At 43.4% G+C, this 27,419-nt stretch overlaps 1 protein-coding gene across 1 annotated transcript in view; it reads left to right on the top strand.

Annotated features, from left to right (window-relative positions):
- LRIT3 (leucine rich repeat, Ig-like and transmembrane domains 3) overlaps window positions 1-27,006 on the top strand; it is a 57,349-nt gene extending 30,343 nt beyond the window's left edge. The window contains exons 3-4 of the mRNA XM_083178143.1: window positions 21,229-21,534; window positions 25,879-27,006. Of these exons, the coding sequence (XP_083034269.1) occupies window positions 21,229-21,534; window positions 25,879-26,966 (1,394 nt within the window). The 3' untranslated portion in view covers window positions 26,967-27,006. The remainder of the gene's footprint in view (window positions 1-21,228; window positions 21,535-25,878) is intronic.
- Window positions 27,007-27,419: the final 413 nt, after the last annotated feature.

Here is a 27,419-nt window from a genome sequence, read left to right as displayed (position 1 = left end):
AATTGTTTCCATTTTAGGATAAGGCTGTAACATAACAAAATGTGGAAAAAGTGAAACGATGTGAATACTTTCTGGATGTACTGTATATGTACAGTATGTATATACGTATGAATTTGAGACTTTACAGCCACAACATTAAGTTTTCAATACAATTAGGTGTGAATTGGGTCTTGTTAGCCATTCTCGCGGTGAACTTCATATGCAATTAAATTCCAAACTTGCATTGTTTTTCATTGCAGGACCTCTGCTGCACCCCTCCTAATAATAATAATCATGCACTATTAGATAGCATCAGTTGGCCAAAAAAAGGCATGTTGGTTTCCAGGTGAATCTCACTAAAATCCTCACTATTGGGTTAAATGATGAGGTAGCAAGATTTCTTCACTAGCAGGCATTGTGCATTGTGTATGCGCAATCTATTGATAATTGGATGCTGTGAATTGGGCCCAATATACAGAATACTGTAAAAAATGCACAGAAATGTAACCATATCATTATAAATCAATACAAAAATAAATAGGCTCAAGATCCTTTAACCCATATTAAACATTAGCTTAAGTACCCAGTGTTACCTGGGTTTAAATCTTCAAGATATTAAATTATCAATGAGATGGGTGGAACTGTCAAGATTTTAAAAATTATTTGCAGCTTAGCAGCTCTTCCAACACACCCATGAGGTGGTTGTCCAGTGCTGTTTTTTTGGGGGTGTCGCCAGTAGCCCTAGTCCCCAAAGTTGAGACAGCACTGCCTATAGTGCCTAACCTAACCCCCTCTTGACCCTAATATTCCCACCTGTAGCCTCACCCTAATATTGACAGTCTGACAATGTCCACAAATCACCTGTCAACAATTTAACAATGTAAACATACCTGTCGACATTATAAATGTCAACATTATTATTGTGTTAGTTAGGAATACATCCCATTTTTACCAAAGTCTAACTGCAGAGTATTTGATGGTGATATCCTAATGGGGCCTACACTAACTAGATCGCTTAGAAAATGCCACTACATTGCAGGGGCCATAGCAATAGTGTTGTGCGGTCCCGTGCATTGCTATCACCAGGAGATTAACCCCTTCCCGCCGCAGCCTGTTTTTGCCTTCCTGACAGAGCCCTTTTTTTCAAATCTGACAGGTATCACTTAAGTGGGGATAACTTTTTTTTGCTTTTACTTATCCCAGTGATTTTGAGATTGTTTTCTCGTGACACATTGTACTTCAAGTTAGTGGTAAATTTGGGTCGATACAGTCTGTGTTTTTTTTGTGAAAAATACCAAAATGTCGTAAAAAAATGGAAAATTTAGCAATTTTCAAAATGTTAAATTTTCTGCTTGTGAGACAAATAATCATACCACTCAAAATAGTTAATAACTAACATAGACCATATGTCTACTTTATGTTTCCATCATTATTTCAACATCCTTTTAATTTTTTTGGACACTAGGAGGCTTAAAATATGAATAGCAAATTCTCAAATTTTCAAGAAAATTTCAAACACTGATTTTTTTAGGGACCAGTTCAGTTCTGATGTGACTTTGAGGGACTTGTATGTGAGACACCCCCATAAATGATGCCATTTCAAAAACTGCACCCCTCACAGTATTCAAAACAGCATTTTGGAAGTTTGTTAACCCTTTAGGTGTTTCACAGGAATTAAAACAAAGTGTAGGTGAAATTTCAAAATTTCATTTTTTTTGCAGATTTGCCATTTTAATACATTTTTCTAAGGAACACAGTAGATTTTACTAGAGAAATGTGACTAAAAATTGATTCCCCCAATTCTTTTGTTTTCATAAATATCCTATATGTGGCCCTAGTGTGCACGTTGACCAAACCACAGGCTTCATAACAGAAGGAGCACCTACTTGATTTTGGAGCCTCCTTTTTATGAGATTATTTTTTAGGCACCATGTAGGTTTCTAGGCACCATAAGATGCTAAAAGTTAGGAACCCCCCCACAAGTGACCCCATTTTGCAAACTACACCCCTCAGGGAATTCATCTAGGGGTATAGTGTACATTTCAAACCCCCAGGGGTTTCACCAATTGTGGTACAACTGGGCAGTGAAAATGAAAAATTACATTTTTTACACAAAAATGCAGTTCTGGCTCCAAATTTTTCATTTTCACAAGGAATGAAGGAGACAAAGCACCCCAAAATCTGTGCCCCAATTTCTCCCGAGTACAGCAATGCCTCACATGTGACCAAAAAATACCATTTGGGTGCATGGCAGGATTGAGAAGGGAAGGAGTGATTTTTGGATTTTGCAGCTCAGATTCTGGTGAAATGTTGGTGGGTGCTATGTCGCATTAGCAAGACCCCCGAAGCACCAATACAGTGGAACCCCCCCACAAGTGACCCCATTTTGCAAACTACACCCCTCAGGGAATTCATCTAGGGGTATAGTGTACATTTCAAACCCCCAGGGGTTTCACCAATTTTGATACAACTGGGCTGTGCAAATGAAAAATTACATTTTTTACACAAAAATGCAGTTCTGGCTCCAAATTTTTCATTTTCACAAGGAATGAAGGAGACAAAGCACCCCAAAATCTGTGCCCCAATTTCTCCCGAGTACGGCAATGCCTCACATGTGACCAAAAAATACCATTTGGGTGCATGGCAGGACTCAGAAGGGAAGGAGTGATTTTTGGATTTTGCAGCTCAGATTCTGGTGGAATGTTGGTGGGTGCTATGTCGCATTAGCAAGACCCCCGAAGCACCAATACAGTGGAACCCCCCCACAAGTGACCCCATTTTGCAAACTACACCCCTCAGGGAATTCATCTAGGGGTATAGTGTACATTTCAAACCCCCAGGGGTTTCACCAATTTTGATACAACTAGGCTGTGCAAATGAAAAATTACATTTTTTACACAAAAATGCAGTTCTGGCTCAAAATTTTTCATTTTCACAAGGAATGAAGGACACAAAGCACCCCAAAATCTGTGCCCCAATTTCTCCCGAGTACGGCAATGCCTCACATGTGACCAAAAAATACCATTTGGGTGCATGGCAGGACTCAGAAGGGAAGGAGTGATTTTTGGATTTTGCAGCTCAGATTCTGGTGGAATGTTGGTGGGTGCTATGTCGCATTAGCAAGACCCCCGAAGCACCAATACAGTGGAACCCCCCCACAAGTGACCCCATTTTGCAAACTACACCCCTCAGGGAATTCATCTAGGGGTATAGTGTACATTTCAAACCCCCAGGGGTTTCACCAATTTTGATACAACTGGGCTGTGCAAATGAAAAATTACATTTTTTACACAAAAATGCAGTTCTGGCTCAAAATTTTTCATTTTCACAAGGAATGAAGGAGACAAAGCACCCCAAAATCTGTGCCCCAATTTCTCCCGAGTACGGCAATGCCTCACATGTGACCAAAAAATACCATTTGGGTGCATGGCAGGACTCAGAAGGGAAGGAGTGATTTTTGGATTTTGCAGCTCAGATTCTGGTGGAATGTTGGTGGGTGCTATGTCGCATTAGCAAGACCCCCGAAGCACCAATACAGTGGAACCCCCCCACAAGTGACCCCATTTTGCAAACTACACCCCTCAGGGAATTCATTTAGGGGTATAGTGTACATTTCAAACCCCCAGGGGTTTCACCAATTTTGATACAACTGGGCTGTGCAAATGAAAAATTACATTTTTTTTACACAAAAATGCAGTTCTGGCTCAAACTTTTTCATTTTCACAAGGAATGAAGGAGACAAAGCACCCCAAAATCTGTGCCCCAATTTCTCCCGAGTACGGCAATGCCTCACATGTGACCAAAAAATACCATTTGGGTGCATGGCAGGACTCAGAAGGGAAGGAGTGATTTTTGGATTTTGCAGCTCAGATTCTGGTGGAATGTTGGTGGGTGCTATGTCGCATTAGCAAGACCCCCGAAGCACCAATACAGTGGAACCCCCCACAAGTGACCCCATTTTGCAAACTACACCCCTCAGGGAATTCATCTAGGGGTATAGTGTACATTTCAAACCCCCAGGGGTTTCACCAATTTTGATACAACTGGGCTGTGCAAATGAAAAATTACATTTTTTACACAAAAATGCAGTTCTGGCTCAAAATTTTTCATTTTCACAAGGAATGAAGGAGACAAAGCACCCCAAAATCTGTGCCCCAATTTCTCCCGAGTACGGCAATGCCTCACATGTGACCAAAAAATACCATTTGGGTTTATGGCAGGACTCAGAAGGGAAGGAGTGATTTTTGGATTTTGCAGCTCAGATTCTGGTGGAATGTTGGTGGGTGCTATGTCGCATTAGCAAGACCCCCGAAGCACCAATACAGTGGAACCCCCCCACAAGTGACCCCATTTTGCAAACTACACCCCTCAGGGAATTCATCTAGGGGTATAGTGTACATTTCAAACCCCCAGGGGTTTCACCAATTTTGATACAACTGGGCTGTGCAAAATGAAAAATTACATTTTTTACACAAAAATGCAGTTCTGGCTCCAAATTTTTCATTTTCACAAGGAATGAAGGAGACAAAGCACCCCAAAATATGTGCCCCAATTTCTCCCGAGTATGACAATGCCTCATGTGTGACCAAAAAATGGCAGGACTCAGAAGGGAAGGAGTGATATTTGGATTTTGCAGCACAGATTCTGGTGGAATGTTGGTGGGTGCTATGTCGCATTAGCAAGACCCCCGAAGCACCAATACAGTGGAACCCCCCCACAAGTGACCCCATTTTGCAAACTACACCCCTCAGGGAATTCATCTAGGGGTATAGTGTACATTTCAAACCCCCAGGGGTTTCACCAATTTTGATACAACTGGGCTGTGCAAATGAAAAATTACATTTTTTACACAAAAATGCAGTTCTGGCTCCAAATTTTTCATTTTCACAAGGAATGAAGGAGAAAAAGCACCCCAAAATCTGTGCCCCAATTTCTCCCGAGTATGGCAATGCCTCATATGTGACCAAAAAATACCAGTTGGGTGCATGGCAGGACTCAGAAGGGAAGGAGTGATTTTTGGATTTTGCAGCTCAGATTCTGGTGGAATGAATGGTGGGTGCTATGTGGCATTAGCAAGACCCCCGAAGCACGGTGAAATGATGAACCTAATAATCCATAGATGTGTGGTATATTTTAAAACACTCCTTTATACATAGGCCGGGTTTGTCGGGGCAAGTTTCACAGTGGAAAATAGTATCCTTTCTTATTCCCTTTTTATAGCAAACTTTGCACCTTTTTTGTGTCCTGCCCTTTCTTGCAGTGGAGGGGATTTCGTTAGGAAAATGCTGCCCTGGTACAATACGGGGGCCAGTACTAGAAGTACTGGGGCCCTCTGCCTGCTGGTTCCCAAATATTTGGCCCTTTATGACTTCCTCTTGAAAGTGCATAAATGTCCCCCTCTGGCTGGTAGAACGGAATAGCACGTAAGCGTTATACAGTGCCATCTGGATGATATACACGGCCAGCTTCTTGTACCAGATTTTTGTTTTCCGCAGGGGACTGTACGGCTTCAGTACCTGATCTGAAAGATCCACTCCGCCCATGTACTTATTGTAATCTAGGATACAATTAGGTTTTGAGGTGTGGGTACTGGTACCTCGTACAGGGATGGAGGTGGTACTGTCTCCATGAATTGTTGTCAGTATAAGGACATCCCTCTTGTCCTTATATTTGACCAACAACATATTTTCGGTGGATTGTGCCCTGCTTTCACCCCTTCTCAGTACTTGGGCAATGTGCGTTTTTGGGAGGCCTCTTTGGTTCTTGCGCACAGTACCGCAAGCTGCTGTACCTTTTGAACCAAGGGCCTTAAACAGGGGGATGCTAGTGTAAAAGTTATCCACATAGAGGTGATAACCTTTATCCAGGAAGGGGTGCACTAAATCCCAGACAATTTTTCCACTAACACCTACGAGGGAGGGGGGGCATTCTGGCGGTTCAATTCTTGAATCCGTCCCTTCATATACCCTAAACCTGTGGGTGTACCCTGAGGTGCTTTCACACAGTTTATACATTTTTATGCCATACCTTGCCCTCTTACTGGGAAGGTACTGGCGGAATTTAACTCTTTCTTTAAAATGTATAAGGGACTCGTCGATACAAATACATTTTTCAGGGATGTACATCTCTGCAAATTTGGCACTGAAATGATCAATGACCGGCCTGACTTTGAATAGCCGGTCAAAGGTGGGATCATCTGTGGGTGGGCACTGTGCATTATCAGTGTAATGTAAAAATTTAAGGATTATCTCAAAACGAGTTCGAGTCATGGCCATACAGTAAAGTGGGGTGCTGTACAGAACATCTGTACTCCAATATTGCCTAATTTCTGGCTTTTTTACTATGCCCATATGTAACACCAGACCCCAAAACGTCATCATCTCTACTGCATCTACAGGGGTCCACCTAGCAAATGATGACATGGGGTTTTGAGCAATAAACTGCTGGGCATATAAATTACTTTGGTCCACCATTAAATGTATAAAATCATCAGAGAAAAATAATTTGAAAAAGTCAATTTCTCTAAGACCTGTTGAATCAAATTGGATTCCTGGGATGGCCAAAAACTCAGGAACCTGGGGCTCAAAATTGTCTGGTGGTGGGGTCCATACGGGATCAATCATTTGGGGGGGGTCTCAGCTGCTCTACGGGGGCGTCTTTGAGGGGGTCCCTCATCACTAGAGGAGGAAGAGGAGCTTAAGACGAATCCTTCAAATTCCCCGCTTGCATCACTGGCTGTGTCAGAGTCAGAGGCAAGCATGGCATATGCCTCCTCCGCTGAATACATTCTTCTGGATGACTGGGATGACATTTGGGATGACATTTGGGATGCCATTTTTATTTTTGTGTTTCTGTAAGTGTAATGTTTCAACACGTGTATAGTGTAGGGGGTGTACAAACTTTATTTCAACACGGGGGGTATGTAGTGTGTAGTGTGTATGTAGTGCAGAAAAAAAAAATACTTTATACAGGAATTTGATCCCAATAAAAAAAAAAAAAAATTGAAGGGGTTAAAAAAAAAAAAAAAAAAGGTCCTGCGCCAAAAATTGAGCACAGATGTTGGTCAGTAACGTCCGTCACTGAACAGCGCTCAAAGGCAACAGGACACCCACAAAAGCAACGTGGGTGTAAAAACAATTAAAAAAAATAAAATAAACCACAGCACTCTCCAAAAAAAAAAACAATTTAAAAAAACTGCAGAAAAAAAATGATATCAACCCTGTACCAAAAATGCTGTTCAGTGATGTACGTCACTGATCAGTGGCCACAGGACACCCACAAAAGCAACGTGGGTGTAATAAACCACAGCACTCTCCAAAAAAAAAAAACAATTTAAAAAAACTGCAGAAAAAAAATGATATCAACCCTGTGCCAAAAATGCTGTTCAGTGATGTACGTCACTGATCAGCGGCCACAGGACACCCACAAAAGCAACGTGGGTGTAATAAACCACAGCACTCTCCAAAAAAAAAAACAATTTAAAAAAACTGCAGAAAAAAAATGATATCAACCCTGTGCCAAAAATGCTGTTCAGTGATGTACGTCACTGATCAGCGGCCACAGGACACCCACAAAAGCACCCACAAAAGCAACGTGGGTGTAAAAACAAAACCCCACTGCAATCCCCCCCCCCCAAAAAAAAACTGCAGATCAGTGATGCAGTGATGCGACACTGATTAGCAGTGAGGGGCAGCAGGCAGACAACTGTGGGTGCAACCTGACAGGGTATATATATAAAAAAAAAACCCTGGACCCCCAAAAAGTTGCTGATCAGTTAATTAATTTAAACTGATCAGCACAAAAGGGGGGGCAGCAGTCAGTTGCACAGGCAGCACAACCTTTGGTGCAACTGACAGGTATATATATAAAAAAAAAACAACCCAAAAAGTTGCTGATCAGCACAGATATACTGATCAGCACAAAAGGGGTGCAGCAGACACAAAATATAGCACTCGCTATCACTCTCTATCACTTTCTATCACTCTCTGTCACTCTCTGTCACTATCTGTCACTATCTCTCACGATCTGTGACTCTATGACACTGCAGCAGCAGGACACAGGAAGTCACAAGATCCAGGAAGCATCCAGCTGCTGGCAGCACGCTACCAGCGGTGATCAGCGGTGATCAGGTAAGTATCAGGCAAGGTTCAGGTATGTATATCACGACAGAGTGGCCGGTGACCGCTCTGCACGCAATTCCAGACCGGAATGGCGTCTGCAGAGCAGTCACCGTTAGTTTAAATGACGCGCCTTGGCTGTGATTGGTCCGTCGGTCCGACGGACCAATCACAGCCTTGGGGGCAGGTGGGGTGAGGTGGGGTGAGGTGTGGTCATCACCGGTGACCCCCTCATGCCCCCTCACACCCGGCGGTGATTGACACCTGTGTTACCGAGCGTCTGATTCGCCGGTAACACAGGAAAACGCTGCGACTGGCTGTTCACATTGAACAGCCAATCATAGCGATCGCCGACGGGGGGGAGGCATCGCCACCCCCCCTGGGCATGCAGGGACATGTCTGCTGTCAGGGATAGCAGACATGTTTAAACTGTCCCCGCGTCTATAGATGCGGGGACAGTTTAAAGTCATGACGTATATATACGTCATGTGTCGGGAAGTACATCCCGGCCATGACGTATATATACGTCAAATGTCGGGAAGGGGTTAATATCCAGCATGCTGGATAAATCTAATTAATCACTGGGCAGGGCGAGTGTTCTCACCCTGACAGATCGCTCAGCACACAGCGCTGACACACCATGTGCTGAGCGATCTTGCTGAGCATTCTGGGCAATCTAGCATTGCACAGAATGTTTAGCAAATCTCCCTGTGTGTAGGCCCCATAACAAAATGGAATTATGGCATGAGACTGTGAAAATAATAGAAAACCAGTGACATCTAGTGGTGGAATACATTGCAATGTACACTACAAGCTACACATAACTGTGATACAGTGGGAAGCCCTAAAAAATCCTTTCAACTCACCTCATGGTACAATTTTACAGTAATTAGATCAGGTAACCCCTTGTAAAACATAAAAGATTTACATTTATTTTATTGACCTTTACTGGAGATATGTCTCATATAAATATTTTATATTTGTTATATATTTTACATTGTTTTTGATATAGGTCTTATTTCATTGTACTACTGCAAATGACTGGGCCCCTGTGATTCAGTTGTGCATTTATTACTTTATGTATGTAAACCCTCATACACCTGGGGGGTATATTTACTAAAGTGGTGCACGATGCCCGGAATGACTGAAATGATCGATGAGGAGAAGTGTACATTTGTTAATGCATACCTCCCAATTGTCACGATTTTAGAGGGACAGTCCCGATTTTCGTGTCCCGCTGTCCCGCTGTCCCACCCGTGGCAGGCATTGTCCCGCTGCGGGGGGTGGCAGTTGGGAGACCCCCCAATCTAGTAGAATAGACGCTGTGCGCATGCGCACAGCGTCTATTCTCGCATGAAAATGAGGTCGCGGCTAATTAGCATAAGCCGCGCCCTCATTTGCATACGCCCGCCCCTTTTTCGGGCACTCGCGCGGCATCGCCGCGCAAGTGTCCCTATTTCTTCAGGTCAAAAGTTGGGAGGTATGGTTAATGTGCTTATGTTCTTGCTCACAGAATCAGCAAAAAGTCATACAAAGTGTACCAGGGACGTCAGGCTACAACTACAACAGTAAATGGTTTTGCACAAGAAGAGAGATACAAAGCCCCTCACTCTGATCGGTTCACTGCATTGCAAATTCACAACGGCGAGCGATGTTGAAGATCTACGCATGCACATAAGCAAATTTGCGCATGCGTAGGTCTTCACTGCGGGCTTCCTCGCATAGTCTCCGTGGCGATCGCACCGGGCGGGGGGAGGGACATACTGGGTATCCCCATGCAGACGGGGGAGGCTACCGGCCTTCCGTGGGCGGGAAGCTGGTGTCACCAGATGTCAGCTGCCCGCCCTGTTCACGGAGCATGGCGCCACTAATCTAAGGCACCAGACAGTGACTTAGATTAGCGAGCGCTTCAAAAATCATTTTGATGGTCAGTTAAGGGGTGGGCGTTCGGACACACAGCGGGCAGTGCTACAAGGATTGCAATGCAGTGAACTAATGCTGCTTTGCGAGCCAACCAGAATGAGGGCCAAAGTGTACAGAATGGAAATTAGGGCCTAATTCAGACCTGATCGCAGGACAAATTTGTTCTCAAAATGGGCAAAACCCTGTGCACTGCAGGTGGGGCAGATGTAACATGTGCAGAGAGAGTTAGATTTGGGTGGGGTGTGTTCAAACTGAAATGTACATTGCAGTGTACAAGTAAAGCAGCCAGTATTCACCCTGCATAAACAAAATAACTCACCCAAATCCAGGGGCGGATTGGCCATTATATCTACCGGGAACTTTCCCGGGAGGCCGATGGTAGTGAGGCCGAATTTATAGCTGCAGGCAGCAGGGGCAGCAGAGAGCACAAATATACAGCAGCTGCAGTGCTCACAGAGCCGGCTGCTGTCAAATATCAGTCATGCGGGCTCTGAGCTTCTGACTGACGCCTCACCCGCCCACTCAACCATGGAGGCGCTGCGGCTGGGCAGGAGAGGGATCCTCTCTGCTGTCCTGCTATTGCTGGTCCGGCTGCTGCACTTGCCACAGTGTATGAGTGCAGCGCCGGAAGCATAAGATTTCAATCCGGAAGCTGATCTCTCCTTCCCAGCAGTGCCTCCCCTGCTCGTCCGCACAGGCTGGCAGTAAAAGTCAGCATCTCCCTGCTGCTTTCTGTTCCTGCTACTAAGCACGGAACACTTCCCCCTGCACTCCAATTACTAGCCCTCCCCTCTACATGCTGCTGCTGCACGGAAGACGGAGAGCCAGACAGATTTAACACTTTGACTACTATTTTACTACAGTAAGCTAAAGTACAAGTGTGTGTGTTTTTTTTTTCCAAAGACATATAGGGTCTGTGTGTTTGCATGCATGTGTGTAATATATATATATATATATATATATAGAGATAAAGGAAGCCAGCACATCCATTTCCAAATGGAAAAATATTTTTATATGAAGTAAAGTGAAAAAAACGGGAACACATCATGGCGGGTCTGGGTCAATACACAGATACAGTCCAGCTTTACATTGTTACCGCAATCCAACAGGATAACATGATGGTCCACTTTCAAGCCACTGATGCCCGACGGCCGTTTCGGTGTGGTCACCGTCGTCAGGAGCATAAATGGCTATCAGTTAGGACGCATATAAATAGCATGGTCAATCAAACAAAACATCACACACCTGTCTGTACCCAGCGCACACCTCACCTGTGTATGTCTATTCCGTCAGTACTGTTCAAAGTGAGCGGCGTCCGTGACCGGAAGTGGCGTCACACGGGTACGGACTGAAAGCCCTTCCCCGCGTTCGTTTCCACGGCAACAAGACGCTACTGTTGGAGAGCACCTAAGCCTGGATCTACGGCGTCAGACCGGGTACAAACCCAGCGCTGGCGTCCGTTACCATGGCTAGGCTTCTCTATGACGCAAGTCTCAAAACCTCTAATTGAGGTCAGCGATCCTGACACAATGCCTGGGTACACTGACAAAGGAGGGAGACAATTGGCAAATAGCCATAGCGTGCAAATAAATGAGTACGGAATATTGACAGGTAACACTGGTGTGATGGTGTGGGCCGGTTAGGTGCTTAAAATACATAATATCGTGACCAGATGTTATATGCAATATACATATTTCAACGCAGACTAGCAGCCATGAATAAATAAGGAAAAAATAAGAAAAATAAGAAAAAAATAAAAAACGAGAAAAAGACATGTGAAGAAATGCAATCATCATATATTTATAAAAAACAATTGAGGGAATATTCCTCATTGAGTCCATCAGGTGATATACAGCCAAGTTGGCGTATCCAGAAACTCTCTCTTCTTAGCAACAGGTTTCCACGATCGCCCCCTCTTCTCAATGGGGGTACATGGTCCACGGGCATAAAATGAAAGTCCTTCATGGTATGCTTTAAAAGGTGGAAATGTTTGGCAACAGGCGGAGTTGTGGCATCGATGGTGGTCATAGCTTTTTTAAGAGAGGACCGATGCATCCCAATGCGTTCCTTTAAAGTCCTTATCGTCTTACCGATATATACAAGCTTGCAAGTACAGACAATCGCGTATACCACAAATCGACTATCACAGGTGAGATGATATCGTATGGGATATGTAATGGAAGTTCTAGGATCGACAAAAACATCAGAAGTTAGAAAAAACTGACAGTTAATACATTTGCCACATTTGAAACTCCCATTTTTAGGTACAAGCCACTTGGTCATTTTCACAGGTGCTAAGTCAGATTTAGCAATCAGATCTTTCACATTTCTGCTCTTCTTATAGCAAAACATTGGGTAATTAGTACAGTATTGCCCTATTACAGGGTCTGCCTGCAGAATATGCCAATGATTAATAACCACATCACGTATTCTTTTCGAGGCTATAGAATACGTACTGATAAACGTCAACCTGTCTGATTGATTTACTCTCGTTTTAGATATAAGGGCTTGTTCTTGTGAGATCCCCTCACAATGACCAATGGCTTCACTAATCTCATCTCTAGAATATCCCCTCTCCTCAAATCTTTTCCCCATCTCTATCAAGGAAGGAGATACATCTTTATCATCTGACGTTATTCGTCTTACTCTGAGTAACTGTGATAGTGGCAGACCCCGCTTGAGAGGGTGTGGATGGAAGCTGTCAGCCATTAGTAACGTGTTTTTGTCTGTAGGCTTGCGATAAACGCAAGTAGTGATGCAGCCATCACGGAGGTTAACCCCAACATCAAGAAAGCTGATGTAAATCTCACTGAATGCCAGTGTAAAGCGGATGGAAGTGGGTAGGTCATTTAAAAAGTCAACGAATTCAGTCAGAAGCCTAGGTCCACCAGTCCACACCATGAATAGGTCATCAATGTAACGAACATAAAAAAATATAAATGAAGAATAAATGTCATGTGACATGATATATTGGTTCTCGTACATATGCATAAACAGGTTGGCATAGGCCGGGGCCATGTTTGACCCCATGGCCGTGCCCTGCCGCTGTAAGTAAAAAAAGTTTTCAAAAAGAAAATAATTTTTTGTAAGTACAATCTCCATAAGCAATAATAAAAAATTCACATTGGGACCCTCATAGTGTGGACTGGCAGAAACCAAGCTCCTGACTGCATCCAGTCCATCCTTATGTATGATGTTTGTGTATAAACTGGAAACATCTAAAGTCACTAAGAGAGAGTCGACTGGAAGTTTACCCAACTGCTTTAGCTTGTGTATAAAGTCAGTGGTGTCACGTAAGTAATAGGTCGTGTGCTGTACCACAGGTTGGAGCCAAAAGTCGATATACTGGGAGATGGGCTGACAAAGAGATCCACAGGTGGACACAATAGGTCGACCCGGTGGGTTGACCAGAGTTTTGTGCACCTTCGGCAACACATACAGAATAGGGGTGCGTGGATGGGTTTGCGTAAGAAAATATACAGTGGGTTCATCCAACCACTCATTGATGAGTCCCATCTGTATCACCGAATCAATTTCCTTTTTATAGGCATATGTCGGATCATATGTCAACCTTTTGTAACACACTTCATCAGCGAGCTGCCGAAGTACTTCAGAGATATATCTGACTACACACCTGACAGACATGAATTGGAGGTATTAGGCAAAGGCCTGAGCTATGTAAAAACTTTTAAACAACGTCCTTTCGACTTTGAAGTTGAATTATATAGATTTCATCGCTCCCTCAGATTAAAAGACTTCTTTGTAAAGAACCCCACGCCTCCCAAAAAACCCCATCCCTTTAAAACTAAAAGCACTTTTGACCCTCCCTGCCAAAATCGATCCATTGAGACTTTTATTAATCTAGTCAAACGTGACACCTTTGAATTTATGAGTAAACAGAAGTTATCATATTCCAATCTTTCAAGAGAGCAAAATGTGGCCCTTAAAAATCTTGGAGCTAATACTAGTATCACCATCCGCCCCGCCGACAAGGGGGGTGGGGTGGTGATACTCAATAGATCAGATTATATCTCTGAAGTACTTCGGCAGCTCGCTGATGAAGTGTGTTACAAAAGGTTGACATATGATCCGACATATGCCTATAAAAAGGAAATTGATTCGGTGATACAGATGGGACTCATCAATGAGTGGTTGGATGAACCCACTGTATATTTTCTTACGCAAACCCATCCACGCACCCCTATTCTGTATGTGTTGCCGAAGGTGCACAAAACTCTGGTCAACCCACCGGGTCGACCTATTGTGTCCACCTGTGGATCTCTTTGTCAGCCCATCTCCCAGTATATCGACTTTTGGCTCCAACCTGTGGTACAGCACACGACCTATTACTTACGTGACACCACTGACTTTATACACAAGCTAAAGCAGTTGGGTAAACTTCCAGTCGACTCTCTCTTAGTGACTTTAGATGTTTCCAGTTTATACACAAACATCATACATAAGGATGGACTGGATGCAGTCAGGAGCTTGGTTTCTGCCAGTCCACACTATGAGGGTCCCAATGTGAATTTTTTATTATTGCTTATGGAGATTGTACTTACAAAAAATTATTTTCTTTTTGAAAACTTTTTTTACTTACAGCGGCAGGGCACGGCCATGGGGTCAAACATGGCCCCGGCCTATGCCAACCTGTTTATGCATATGTACGAGAACCAATATATCATGTCACATGACATTTATTCTTCATTTATATTTTTTTATGTTCGTTACATTGATGACCTATTCATGGTGTGGACTGGTGGACCTAGGCTTCTGACTGAATTCGTTGACTTTTTAAATGACCTACCCACTTCCATCCGCTTTACACTGGCATTCAGTGAGATTTACATCAGCTTTCTTGATGTTGGGGTTAACCTCCGTGATGGCTGCATCACTACTTGCGTTTATCGCAAGCCTACAGACAAAAACACGTTACTAATGGCTGACAGCTTCCATCCACACCCTCTCAAGCGGGGTCTGCCACTATCACAGTTACTCAGAGTAAGACGAATAACGTCAGATGATAAAGATGTATCTCCTTCCTTGATAGAGATGGGGAAAAGATTTGAGGAGAGGGGATATTCTAGAGATGAGATTAGTGAAGCCATTGGTCATTGTGAGGGGATCTCACAAGAACAAGCCCTTATATCTAAAACGAGAGTAAATCAATCAGACAGGTTGACGTTTATCAGTACGTATTCTATAGCCTCGAAAAGAATACGTGATGTGGTTATTAATCATTGGCATATTCTGCAGGCAAACCCTGTAATAGGGCAATACTGTACTAATTACCCAATGTTTTGCTATAAGAAGAGCAGAAATGTGAAAGATCTGATTGCTAAATCTGACTTAGCACCTGTGAAAATGACCAAGTGGCTTGTACCTAAAAATGGGAGTTTCAAATGTGGCAAATGTATTAACTGTCAGTTTTTTCTAACTTCTGATGTTTTTGTCGATCCTAGAACTTCCATTACATATCCCATACGATATCATCTCACCTGTGATAGTCGATTTGTGGTATACGCGATTGTCTGTACTTGCAAGCTTGTATATATCGGTAAGACGATAAGGACTTTAAAGGAACGCATTGGGATGCATCGGTCCTCTCTTAAAAAAGCTATGACCACCATCGATGCCACAACTCCGCCTGTTGCCAAACATTTCCACCTTTTAAAGCATACCATGAAGGACTTTCATTTTATGCCCGTGGACCATGTACCCCCATTGAGAAGAGGGGGCGATCGTGGAAACCTGTTGCTAAGAAGAGAGAGTTTCTGGATACGCCAACTTGGCTGTATATCACCTGATGGACTCAATGAGGAATATTCCCTCAATTGTTTTTTATAAATATATGATGATTGCATTTCTTCACATGTCTTTTTCTCGTTTTTTATTTTTTTCTTATTTTTCTTATTTTTTCCTTATTTATTCATGGCTGCTAGTCTGCGTTGAAATATGTATATTGCATATAACATCTGGTCACGATATTATGTATTTTAAGCACCTAACCGGCCCACACCATCACACCAGTGTTACCTGTCAATATTCCGTACTCATTTATTTGCACGCTATGGCTATTTGCCAATTGTCTCCCTCCTTTGTCAGTGTACCCAGGCATTGTGTCAGGATCGCTGACCTCAAGTAGAGGTTTTGAGACTTGCGTCATAGAGAAGCCTAGCCATGGTAACGGACGCCAGCGCTGGGTTTGTACCCGGTCTGACGCCGTAGATCCAGGCTTAGGTGCTCTCCAACAGTAGCGTCTTGTTGCCGTGGAAACGAACGCGGGGAAGGGCTTTCAGTCCGTACCCGTGTGACGTCACTTCCGGTCACGGACGCCGCTCACTTTGAACAGTACTGACGGAATAGACATACACAGGTGAGGTGTGCGCTGGGTACAGACAGGTGTGTGATGTTTTGTTTGATTGACCATGCTATTTATATGCGTCCTAACTGATAGCCATTTATGCTCCTGACGACGGTGACCACACCGAAACGGCCGTCGGGCATCAGTGGCTTGAAAGTGGACCATCATGTTATCCTGTTGGATTGCGGTAACAATGTAAAGCTGGACTGTATCTGTGTATTGACCCAGACCCGCCATGATGTGTTCCCGTTTTTTTCACTTTACTTCATATAAAAATATTTTTCCATTTGGAAATGGATGTGCTGGCTTCCTTTATCTCTAACTTTTTATTATGTGGCCCCCGCACTCCCACGCTGCCTCACTATAGTGTGCGAATTGCCTGGACTCTATATATATATATATATATATATATATATATATATATATATATATATATATATATTACACACACACACACTGTATATATTGCATATTTTAGATATCTGTTGTACCCCAAATTCCATTCTCCTATCACTGTCACCCCCCAAGGTCTCTACCTCTCTCCCACCCAGCCACTGCTGTTGCTCCCAGTGGTCTCTACATCTCTCCTACCTAACAACAGCTGTTGCCCCCCCATGATCTCTACCTTACCTCTCTCCCACCCAGCCATCACTGTCGCCCCCGTGGTCTCTACCTCTTACCCGCCCATCCACCGCTGTCACCGCCCCATTGATTTCAGACCGACTGCAGTATCTCTGTGGGATTGGTATGAAATCCCGGCACCAGATCCCGACCGTCGAAATCTCCAAAAGGGGGGAAGTGGTTCTCCCCCCCCCCCTTGCGGGCCTGGTGCCTCCCTATGCTCGGCACACTAATTTATTCTCCCTCTATGGGTGTCGTGGACACCCACAGAGGGACAAAGTGCCGGGATTTCGGCAGTCAGGATTCCGGCTGCCGGGATTGTGACTGCATTCCATCTCTCTCCCCTCCTTCCGCTATCCCACTACCTGGCAGCTACCTCTCTCCCACCCAGTGGTGCCTTGTATCTGTGTCAGCATCCGTGTGTCTTTCAGCGTGTATCTGTGTGCGATCATGTCTGTGTGTCAGTGTACATTTCTCATCGTTCCTTCACACAGCATGCGAATGGATGTTTGACATAAACATCCATTCGCATGCCACTGAGACCCTCCCACATCTTTCGATGGTCGCCGACCATCGAAAGATGTTGAAGGTGCACCCATATATGTAAGGTTGCTCTGAGCAACCTTACATACGTGTGTCCGCTCGGGGGGGAGTTGGCGGGCAGCAGACATCCAGTGATGTCAGCTGCCCGCCCCCCCGCATATCCTTAACAGGGAAATTGGGGGGCACCAACAAAAATTTTGCCTAGGGCATCAAATTGGGTAAGGCCAGCTCTGGCTGCTCACCTTGGCTCAGGCCGGCTCAGTTGAGCAGTAGGCGGCCGTGGCATCATTACTGGCAGCCTCAGGTTCAGCCCAGTGAAGTCTGTCCCCTTGCTGACTGTCACTGCTGGATAGTGGCCTGGCCCTGCCACCTCCCGTCTCTGAGAGCCTGGCTCTCTCCAAGCAGAGCTACCCTCATATGTTCACTGTGCGCACTATATAATATAACTGGTAATAATGCTCTCTGTACAGCGCTGCGGAATATGTGTGCGCTATATAAATAACTGGTAATAATGTTCTCTGTACAGCGCTGCGGAATATGTGTGCACTATATAATATAACTGGTAATAATAGTCTCTGTACAGCGCAGCGGAATATGTGTGCACTATATAATATAACTGGTAATAATAGTCTCTGTACAGCGCTGCGGAATATGTGTGCACTATATAATATAACTGGTAATAATAGTCTCTGTACAGCGGTGCAGAATATGTGTGCGCTATATAAATAACTGGTAATAATGGTCTCTGTACAGCGCTGCGGAATATGTGTGCGCTATATAATAACTGGTAATAATGGTCTCTGTACAGCGCTGCGGAATATGTGTGCGCTATATAAATAACTGGTAATAATGTTCTCTGTACAGCGCTGCGGAATATGTGTGCACTAAATAACTGGTAATAATAATCTCTGTACAATGCTGCGGAATATGTGTGCACTATATAACATAACTGGTATAATAGTCTCTATACAGCACTGCGGAATATGTGTGCACTATATAATAACTGGTAATAATAGTCTCTGTACAGCGCAGCGGAACATGTGTACACTATATAATATAACTGGTAATAATATTCTCTGTACAGCGCTGTGGAATATGTGTGCGCTATATAAATAACTGGTAATAATATTCTCTGTACAGCACTGCAGAATATGTGTGCGCTATATAATAACTGGTAATAGTCTCTGTACAGTGCTGCGGAATATGTGTGCACTATATAATAACTGGTAATAATATTCTCTGTACAGCGCTGCAGTATATGTGTGCGCTATATAATAACTGGTAATAATATTCTCTGTACAGCGCTGCAGAATATTTGTGTGCTATATAAATAACTGGTAATAATATTCTCTGTACAGCGCTGCAGAATATGTGTGCGCTATATAATAACTGGTAATAGTCTCTGTACAGCGCTGCGGAATATGTGTGCGCTATATAATAACTGGTAATAAAAGTCTTTGTACAGCGCTGCGGAATATGTGCGCGCTATATAATAACTGGTAATAATATTCTCTGTACAGCGCTGTGGAATATGTGTGCATTATATAATAACCGGTAATAATAGTCTCTGTACAGTGCTGCGGAATATGTGTGCACTATATAATATAACTGGTAATAATATTCTCTGTACAGCTCTGCGGAATATGTGTGCGCTATATAATAACGTAATAACATTCTCTGTACAGCGCTGTGGAATATGTGTGCGCTACATAATAACCGGTAATAATAGTCTTTGTACAGCGCTGCGGAATATGTGTGCGCTATATAATATAACTGGTAATAATATTCTCTGTACAGCGCTACGGAATATGTGTGCGCTATATAATAACCGGTAATAATATTCTCTGTACAGCGCTGTGGAATATGTGTGCATTATATAATAACCGGTAATAATAGTCTCGGTACAGCGCTGCGGAATATGTGTGCGCTATATAATAACCGGTAATAATAATCTCTGTATAGCGCTGCGGAATATGTGTGCACTATATAATATAACTGGTAATAATATTCTCTGTACAGTGCTGCGGAATATGTGTGCGCTATATAATAACGTAATAACATTCTCTGTACAGCGCTGCGGAATATGTGTGCGCTATATAATATAACTGGTAATAATATTCTCTGTACAGCGCTGTGGAATATGTGTGCGCTATATAAATAACTGGTAATAATAGTCTCTGTACAGCGCTGTGGAATATGTGTGCGCTATATAATAACTGGTAATAATAGTCTCTGTACAGCGCTGCGGAATATGTGTGCGCTATATAATAACCGGTAATAATAATCTCTGTACAGCACTGCAGAATATGTGTGCACTATATAATATAACTGGTAATAATGGTCTCTGTACAGCGCTGCGGAACATATGTGCATTTATATGTACTGGCATATTATCCATGCCTTATTTTATTGCAATTTTTTTTGCTTTTTAGGCCCTTTTACAACATAATAATTTATAAAGATAGTATTTGTCCTATATATGTAGCTTGTTTTCTGGAACAAGCTATAGTTGTAGCTCCTGTTCATTATGTTATGGTTTTAAAAAAAAATAGAAAATAAGGATGCATGGAGAATTGCATCACTCAGTTAAGTTACAGTGGTGGCCAATATTGTGGACACTTTTTGAAAATTGCATTGTTACTGTAGGTTGCTTACTTAATGATACAAACACATAGGGCCTTATTTTGGTTCATTCTTTCTGACAAAATCCTTCTTAGATGGGCAAAACCATGTGCACTGCAGGTGGGGCAGATGTAACATGTGCAGAGAGAATTAGATTTGGGTGGGGTTTTACTTCAAAGTGAGATCTATATTGCAGTGTAAAAATAAAGCAGTCAGTATTTTCCCTGCACAGAAACAAAATTACTCACCCAAATCTAATTCTCTCTGCACATGTTACATCTGCCCCCCCCTGCAGTGCACATGGTTTTGTCCATCTAAGAAGGATTTTGTCAGAAAGAATGAACCAAAATAAGGCCCATAGTGTGTAGTTTTGTTACAAATTAGTGGGTAAGTTTTAGGGCCTGTATGTTGTTTCTCTAGTGTGCATGGGTAGATAGTGGTGCACCTTTGAGGGAGGACTGCTGTGTTCATTTAATCCAGCCGGTGCTGAGATACCATGACATATCCATCCATCTGAGTGACTAATGTGAGTGACATTTTACAGTGTCACCAACAAACAAAAGTTTATATTAATCAATCTGATATTCAGACACTATTGATGCTTTAGTTTTGCCTGTCAAAGTATAGTGATGTGGTAATCCCGCCTACTGTTATGTTGGCTCCGCCCATTATTGAATTGTTGCCGCCCACATGAGGCCACTTCCAGAAATATTCCAGGGCCACTTTTACTCCCCAATCCGCCCCTGCCCAAATCTAACTCTCTCTGCACATGCTTACTTTTACACCACCTGCAGTGCAGCATGGTTTTGCCCATTTTAAGAACAAATTTGTCCTGCGATCATGTCTGTTTGTATAGATGCCGTTTACTAAGCACTTTTTGAGCGAAAAGCTGCTCTGTGCAGCCGAGTTGCCCAATATCTCAAGGGGGGCTTGTGCAACAGTGTATGGGACACATCTTTACTATATTAAAATTTAAACATTTGGATGTGTTAGATGGATTTGGATGAATTTTTAATTCTTAACTAAATGTAATACTTTGTATATTTTCTTTCATGCAAGGTCTTCAAGATAACCCTTGGTTTTGTGACTGCCGTATTTCAAAGTTGATTGAACTTTCAAAGATAGTGGATCCTCATGTGATATTCCTGGACCCTCTGGTGGTTTGCAGTGGTCCAGAGTCTCTAGCTGGAATATTATTCCTAAAAGCTGAACTAGAGCAATGTCTTAAACCCTCCGTGATGACATCAGCCACCAAAATTACATCGCCATTGGGTAGCAATGTTCTACTGCGATGTGATGCTACCGGCTACCCCACTCCACAGTTATTATGGAGCAGGATTAACAACACAGCTACTAATTATACAGGTAAAATTTTATATATATTCCTACCTCCAAGTCTGTCCGTTGTTACTTGTTACCCAGTTTGTTTTATCTACTATTGTAAAGCGCAACGGAATCTGCTGCGCTATATAAGAAACTGTAAATAAATAAATATATAGTAATTTATATCGTCACTAAGGAAACCAAATAAACTTGCTTAATGCTGCTTTCCCACTGCAGACCCGTTTTAGTTTACAGGTAATCTTAAATGGTATTTAGCATTCCCACTGCAGCAGATTACAGTTTCAAATGCCATTTAAGTACCATTCCCATTGCAGGTAAAACGTTTTAGCTCTTCAAAACGTTTAGTGCCTGTGACAATGGGTCAGGCCTGTCTTTCCTTGTTGATATATATATATATATATATATAGAAGTGGAGAAATAAGTGTCACTCCAGGGGTCTTGATACAACGTAATTTTATATAGTAGAATATAAGTTACATGGTCAAAGTCGACGTTTCGATGCTCGCAAGCATCGTTATCAAGACTGCATGTAACAACTGAACAAACAGCAGAGCTTAATACATAGTGTCCGCACGGCGGCAGGACCCATATAAATAACATACCTACCGGCCAAGCGTGGACTGGACGGGAGCCGGGTGCAGAGCGCGACTCACCCCAAAGTTAGGTTGATGCGCACGCTGCTGACGTCACTCCACACAGCATAGTAACGCTGTGCGATGGAGCGCGTCCCCGGCAACCCGTCCAGAACCCCAAGAGCCGGCAACATGACAATACAGCTGAAAGTACACAACATCATAAGAGGCTGAAAAATAAATAAACAGCAATAAGCAACAACAGCGCAGCAGTCTGGGAGACACATTAGAAGGGTACATGAAAATGAATGGAGTGGGTAGACTACATGAGAATGGGTAGACTGTACCAGTGTCGACAGAGAGATAAACGGGCACACATATGGGATTAGAGGAAAAGACCCCAGTTGAGGCGGTCATTGAGCCCCTTGGGTTTCACCGTCTGCAATTTATAAATCCATTTAGACTCCAACCGTAACAACATGCCGTCACGGTCTCCTCCACGGGAAAGCATGGGGACGTGATCGATAAGGATGAGCTTGATGTCAGTCACAGTGTGACCAGCCTCCAGACAATGTCTAGCAACCGGTTGGTCGGCACGTTTGTTGGAGATGGCACTGTTAATAGATGAACGGTGAAGGGCCATACGATCACGTATGGTCCTAATAGTCTTGCCGACATAGTACAGGCGACAGGGGCATCAAGCTCATCCTTATCGATCACGTCCCCATGCTTTCCCGTGGAGGAGACCGTGACGGCATGTTGTTACGGTTGGAGTCTAAATGGATTTATAAATTGCAGACGGTGAAACCCAAGGGGCTCAATGACCGCCTCAACTGGGGTCTTTTCCTCTAATCCCATATGTGTGCCCGTTTATCTCTCTGTCGACACTGGTACAGTCTACCCATTCTCATGTAGTCTACCCACTCCATTCATTTTCATGTACCCTTCTAATGTGTCTCCCAGACTGCTGCGCTGTTGTTGCTTATTGCTGTTTATTTATTTTTCAGCCTCTTATGATGTTGTGTACTTTCAGCTGTATTGTCATGTTGCCGGCTCTTGGGGTTCTGGACGGGTTGCCGGGGACGCGCTCCATCGCACAGCGTTACTATGCTGTGTGGAGTGACGTCAGCAGCGTGCGCATCAACCTAACTTTGGGGTGAGTCGCGCTCTGCACCCGGCACCCGTCCAGTCCACGCTTGGCCGGTAGGTATGTTATTTATATGGGTCCTGCCGCCGTGCGGACACTATGTATTAAGCTCTGCTGTTTGTTCAGTTGTTACATGCAGTCTTGATAACGATGCTTGCGAGCATCGAAACGTCGACTTTGACCATGTAACTTATATTCTACTATATAAAATTACGTTGTATCAAGACCCCTGGAGTGACACTTATTTCTCCACTTCTATCCACATCTGAAGTTGGCACCCGGGGCATTTGAACTTGGAGTTCAGAGTGCCGGTTCGATTTTCCTGTATATATATATATATATATATATATATATAGATCTATCTATATATATATATATATATATATATATATATATATATATATATATAGATCTATATATATATATATATAGATCTCTATATATATATATATATATAGATCTATATATATATATATATATATATATATATATATATATAGATCTATATATATAGATCTATAGATCTATGTATATATATATATATATATATCTATATAGATATATATATATCTATATAGATCTATATATATATAGATAGATATATATCTATCAACAAGGATAGACAGGCAGCTTGGAGGGGGTAGAGGGGGGAAGCTGTCCCCGGGTGCTGTGGGGGTAGAGGGGGGAAGCTGTCCCCATGTGCTGCGGGAGGAGGGGGGTCCCTGCTGCTGCTGAGGGGAGAGGGGGTACCTGTCAGCCTGACACGGCGCTGCCGCTGCTGTATCTCCCCCCCGGCGGCCGGTCCTTGCGGCGTATGTACAGTCAGTGTCGGCGGTCCCTCTGGCGCAAGGGAAATAAGTACTATTTCCCCTGCGCCAGAGGGACCGCCGACACTGACTGTACATCCGCCGCAAGGACCGGCCGCCGGGGGGGAGATACAGCAGCGTCAGCGGCCGCCGGGGGGGGAGATACAGCAGCGGCAGCGGCCGCCGGGGGGGAGATACAGCAGCGGCAGCGCCGTGTCAGGCTGACAGGTACCCCCTCTCCCCTCAGCAGCAGCAGGGACCCCCCTCCTCCCGCAGCACCTGGGCACATCTTGCCCAGCGCTGCACGCTGTGGACCCGCTGCGGGTGCCTGCACCCGCAGCGGGACCATGTACACCGCCATTTACACGGGACCCGTGTAAAAGGTGTAAAAGGGGTATAACAGGACGGGGGCGAGGGGGCGGGGGGCAGCGGGGCGTACCGCCGGGCTGAAAGTGGTTAATCTTTCAGCCCGGCAGCGTACACACACGGAGATGATTGCTGAAAAAAATCAGCAATCATCTCTACCGTTTAAAGATGCATTCCCATTGCATCTTAAACGGTAGATTACCGTGCAAAATCCTGCTCTGAAAACGGGTTGAAATACCGTTTAACTTTAAACGGTATTTCAACTCTGGCGCTTTCCCACTGCAGCCTTAAACGGTATTTTGCCCTCAAAAATCGGCAAAATACCGTTTTAAGGCTGCAGTGGGAAAGGGGCATAATATACAAAGTCATATAAAGCATTAAGAGGAACTGTATATCCAGGATTATGTTGACGAATACCTTTTTTACTCCAAAATCTGACTCGGTATTTGGAACACTGTTCCTATTTTGGTCAGACCCAGGATTTACCACATTTATCCTCTTTACACTGCCCCTTGACACGGGTTTTACCCATGTTCAACCCTGTTTTTTTCCCAGGTCGGATTGCCGGGTCATTTTTTGGGGGGCCATTTACACTAATGCCAGATACCAACCTACATCTGTCTGTCCAATCTGTCTGGTGGGAACACAAATTTGGAAATTTATGGAAGCATAAGAGAATGGATCATTTGCTTCACAACACTGGAAAACAGGCAAGGCCATTCAGAAAAAAATAGTTAAATCCATTTGATCTACTAAATTTATCAGAGCAATCGCTGTTGTCCAGCTTCCAGCATTTTGGGAGTGAATAATTGATTTTTGTATGCTTCCATACATTGGCAGTTGAAATTATTTTGATTTACCCTAAACCCTAGCCTAACCATTGCTTAATCCTAAAGGTGCCCATACATGGTGCGATGATCGCACCTGTTATGGGCTGGATCACATCGAAACGCATGTGTTTTGCATGCAATTTGAGTGTGATGCAATCCATGGGCAGTACAAAAAGTATGTGCAGCACATACTTTTTGTACTGTGTGATGAGATGCCCGCGGGAGCGCACATCGCATCGCACCGTGTATGGGCACCTTGAATCGAAAGTCTAACATGGACATGTACTGTCAACATTGTGGCTGTCCATATTATTAATGTCGACGTAATGTCAATTTCAAGTGCTCATTGTGGTACAGAGGAGAGTTGATGTGCCCAAACCTATTTTAAAAAAAAAATGGTTCTAAATGTAAGCACAATGATTTGTTCTTAAGGTCATTAACATTGTACATAGAATGCCCCTTACACATCCATTAAACATCCTCCACATGCCATCAGAACTCCCCACATAGTCTGATATATGCCCCTTTTATGCTTGTGATCCACACTGTGGCCACCTAAGGTATTGTACAGATTAAGAAGCCATCATATTTGTAAAAGAATTTCACTTCATAATGTGACTTTGTTCCATTTCTTTATTTCACAGTTATTCGGGAGTCTCCAACAGATGGTGTGAGATGGTCAATTCTAAGTATGAATGGTATTTCCTACAAAGATGCAGGAGAATACCGATGCAGGGCTAAAAATTTGGCAGGCATATCAGAAGCATCAATAACTGTCATAGTAGTCGGTGTTGTCACTACAACAGGAACACCGCAACGTTTTGGGAGGAGACCAGGAACAGACCAGATAAGCAATATGCAAATAGAAACAAAGGAAGAAGTGATCGAATCAAGCACAGTCTCATATACACTTCCAACAGTAACATCACCATCCACACAAACTACAGCAGAGCCCAATATAGTTCCGACTACTGCTACGCCTACCACAGTGAGGGTCCAAGAGAAGAAACCACAAAAAAACACCAAAGTGCAATCGCAGGCAGCAAGCAAGAAAACCCAACTGTCTTCAGTAGGTAACAAGGAAGGAGATGCACTCAAAAATGTGGCAGCTGATGCAGAAACAAATTCTGTTGTGCGCAATCTAAAAGTCATCAGTGAAACAGAGGATCGGGTCACGTTAACATGGAGAACAATAAATACCACAAATAGTTCATCTTTGACTGTGCTTTATTCAAAATATGGCGAGGAGGTGATGCTGAGGTTAAGCACCGATCCAAGTAAAAATAAAGTTACAATAGATGGCTTACAGCCCAGCACAAAATACATGGCTTGTGTTTGCCCCAAGTCAACTCGGCCAAAGAAAGATCAATGTATTGTGTTTTCCACAGACGCTCTGCTTAAAAGTGAGCAGAGCAGCTCCCAGGTAACTCTCTTAGTAGTTGCCAGCAGTGTTGGTTGCGTGGTTATTTTGCCCATCATCGTTTTCTTGATTTATAAAGTTATGAAGCTGCAACGTAAGCCCCAGTCTCCTGGTGAAGAAGACCTTTTAAAAGAAACTTACATAAAGTTTGAGACGCTATCTCTTAGACCACGATCCATAAATACTGGAGGTGAACTATGGACACGTAGAGACACAACAGAATCCGAAAGACTTCTTTTGTGCTCCAGGTCAAGTATGGACTCACAGGGGACCTGTAAAAGTGAAGGATCACGGCCCGAATACTACTGCTAATATTTGTATTGCATTCTAAATAGCTTTTGTTTTATTTTTATTCTGGTTTTCAATAAATAAAATTTGAAATATGTTTAGAATTATTGACGATCACACCCTGTTGTTTTCCGGCATTACTCTAATGATCTGTTGACTGACAGTAATTTAATAATCATTAGCTTTTGTTGAACTTTATATTGCCTGATTCTTTCCTAACTGGTAAGCTAAAACCCTACATAGACCAAAAATATATACTTAGGCGCTAGTACAAAAAGAAAAAAAATATATTTAATAGGATTCAGTATTGAATCCCGGCGGTTGGGATCCCGGCGTTCAGAATCCCGACGCCGGAATCCCGACAGACGAAATGCCGACAAGGGGGGGGACGTGGATCGTCCCCCCTTGCGGGCTCGCTGCGCTCACCACGCAGCGGGCCCGGTGCCTCGCTACGCTCGGCACACTAATTTATTCTCC

This window comes from Crinia signifera, chromosome 1 (assembly GCF_055691185.1).
Source record: "Crinia signifera chromosome 1, ASM5569118v1, whole genome shotgun sequence".
Classification (NCBI taxonomy): domain Eukaryota; kingdom Metazoa; phylum Chordata; class Amphibia; order Anura; family Myobatrachidae; genus Crinia; species Crinia signifera.
Note: the sequence above shows the minus strand (reverse complement) of the source record. Positions and strands in the feature narration are given on the sequence as shown.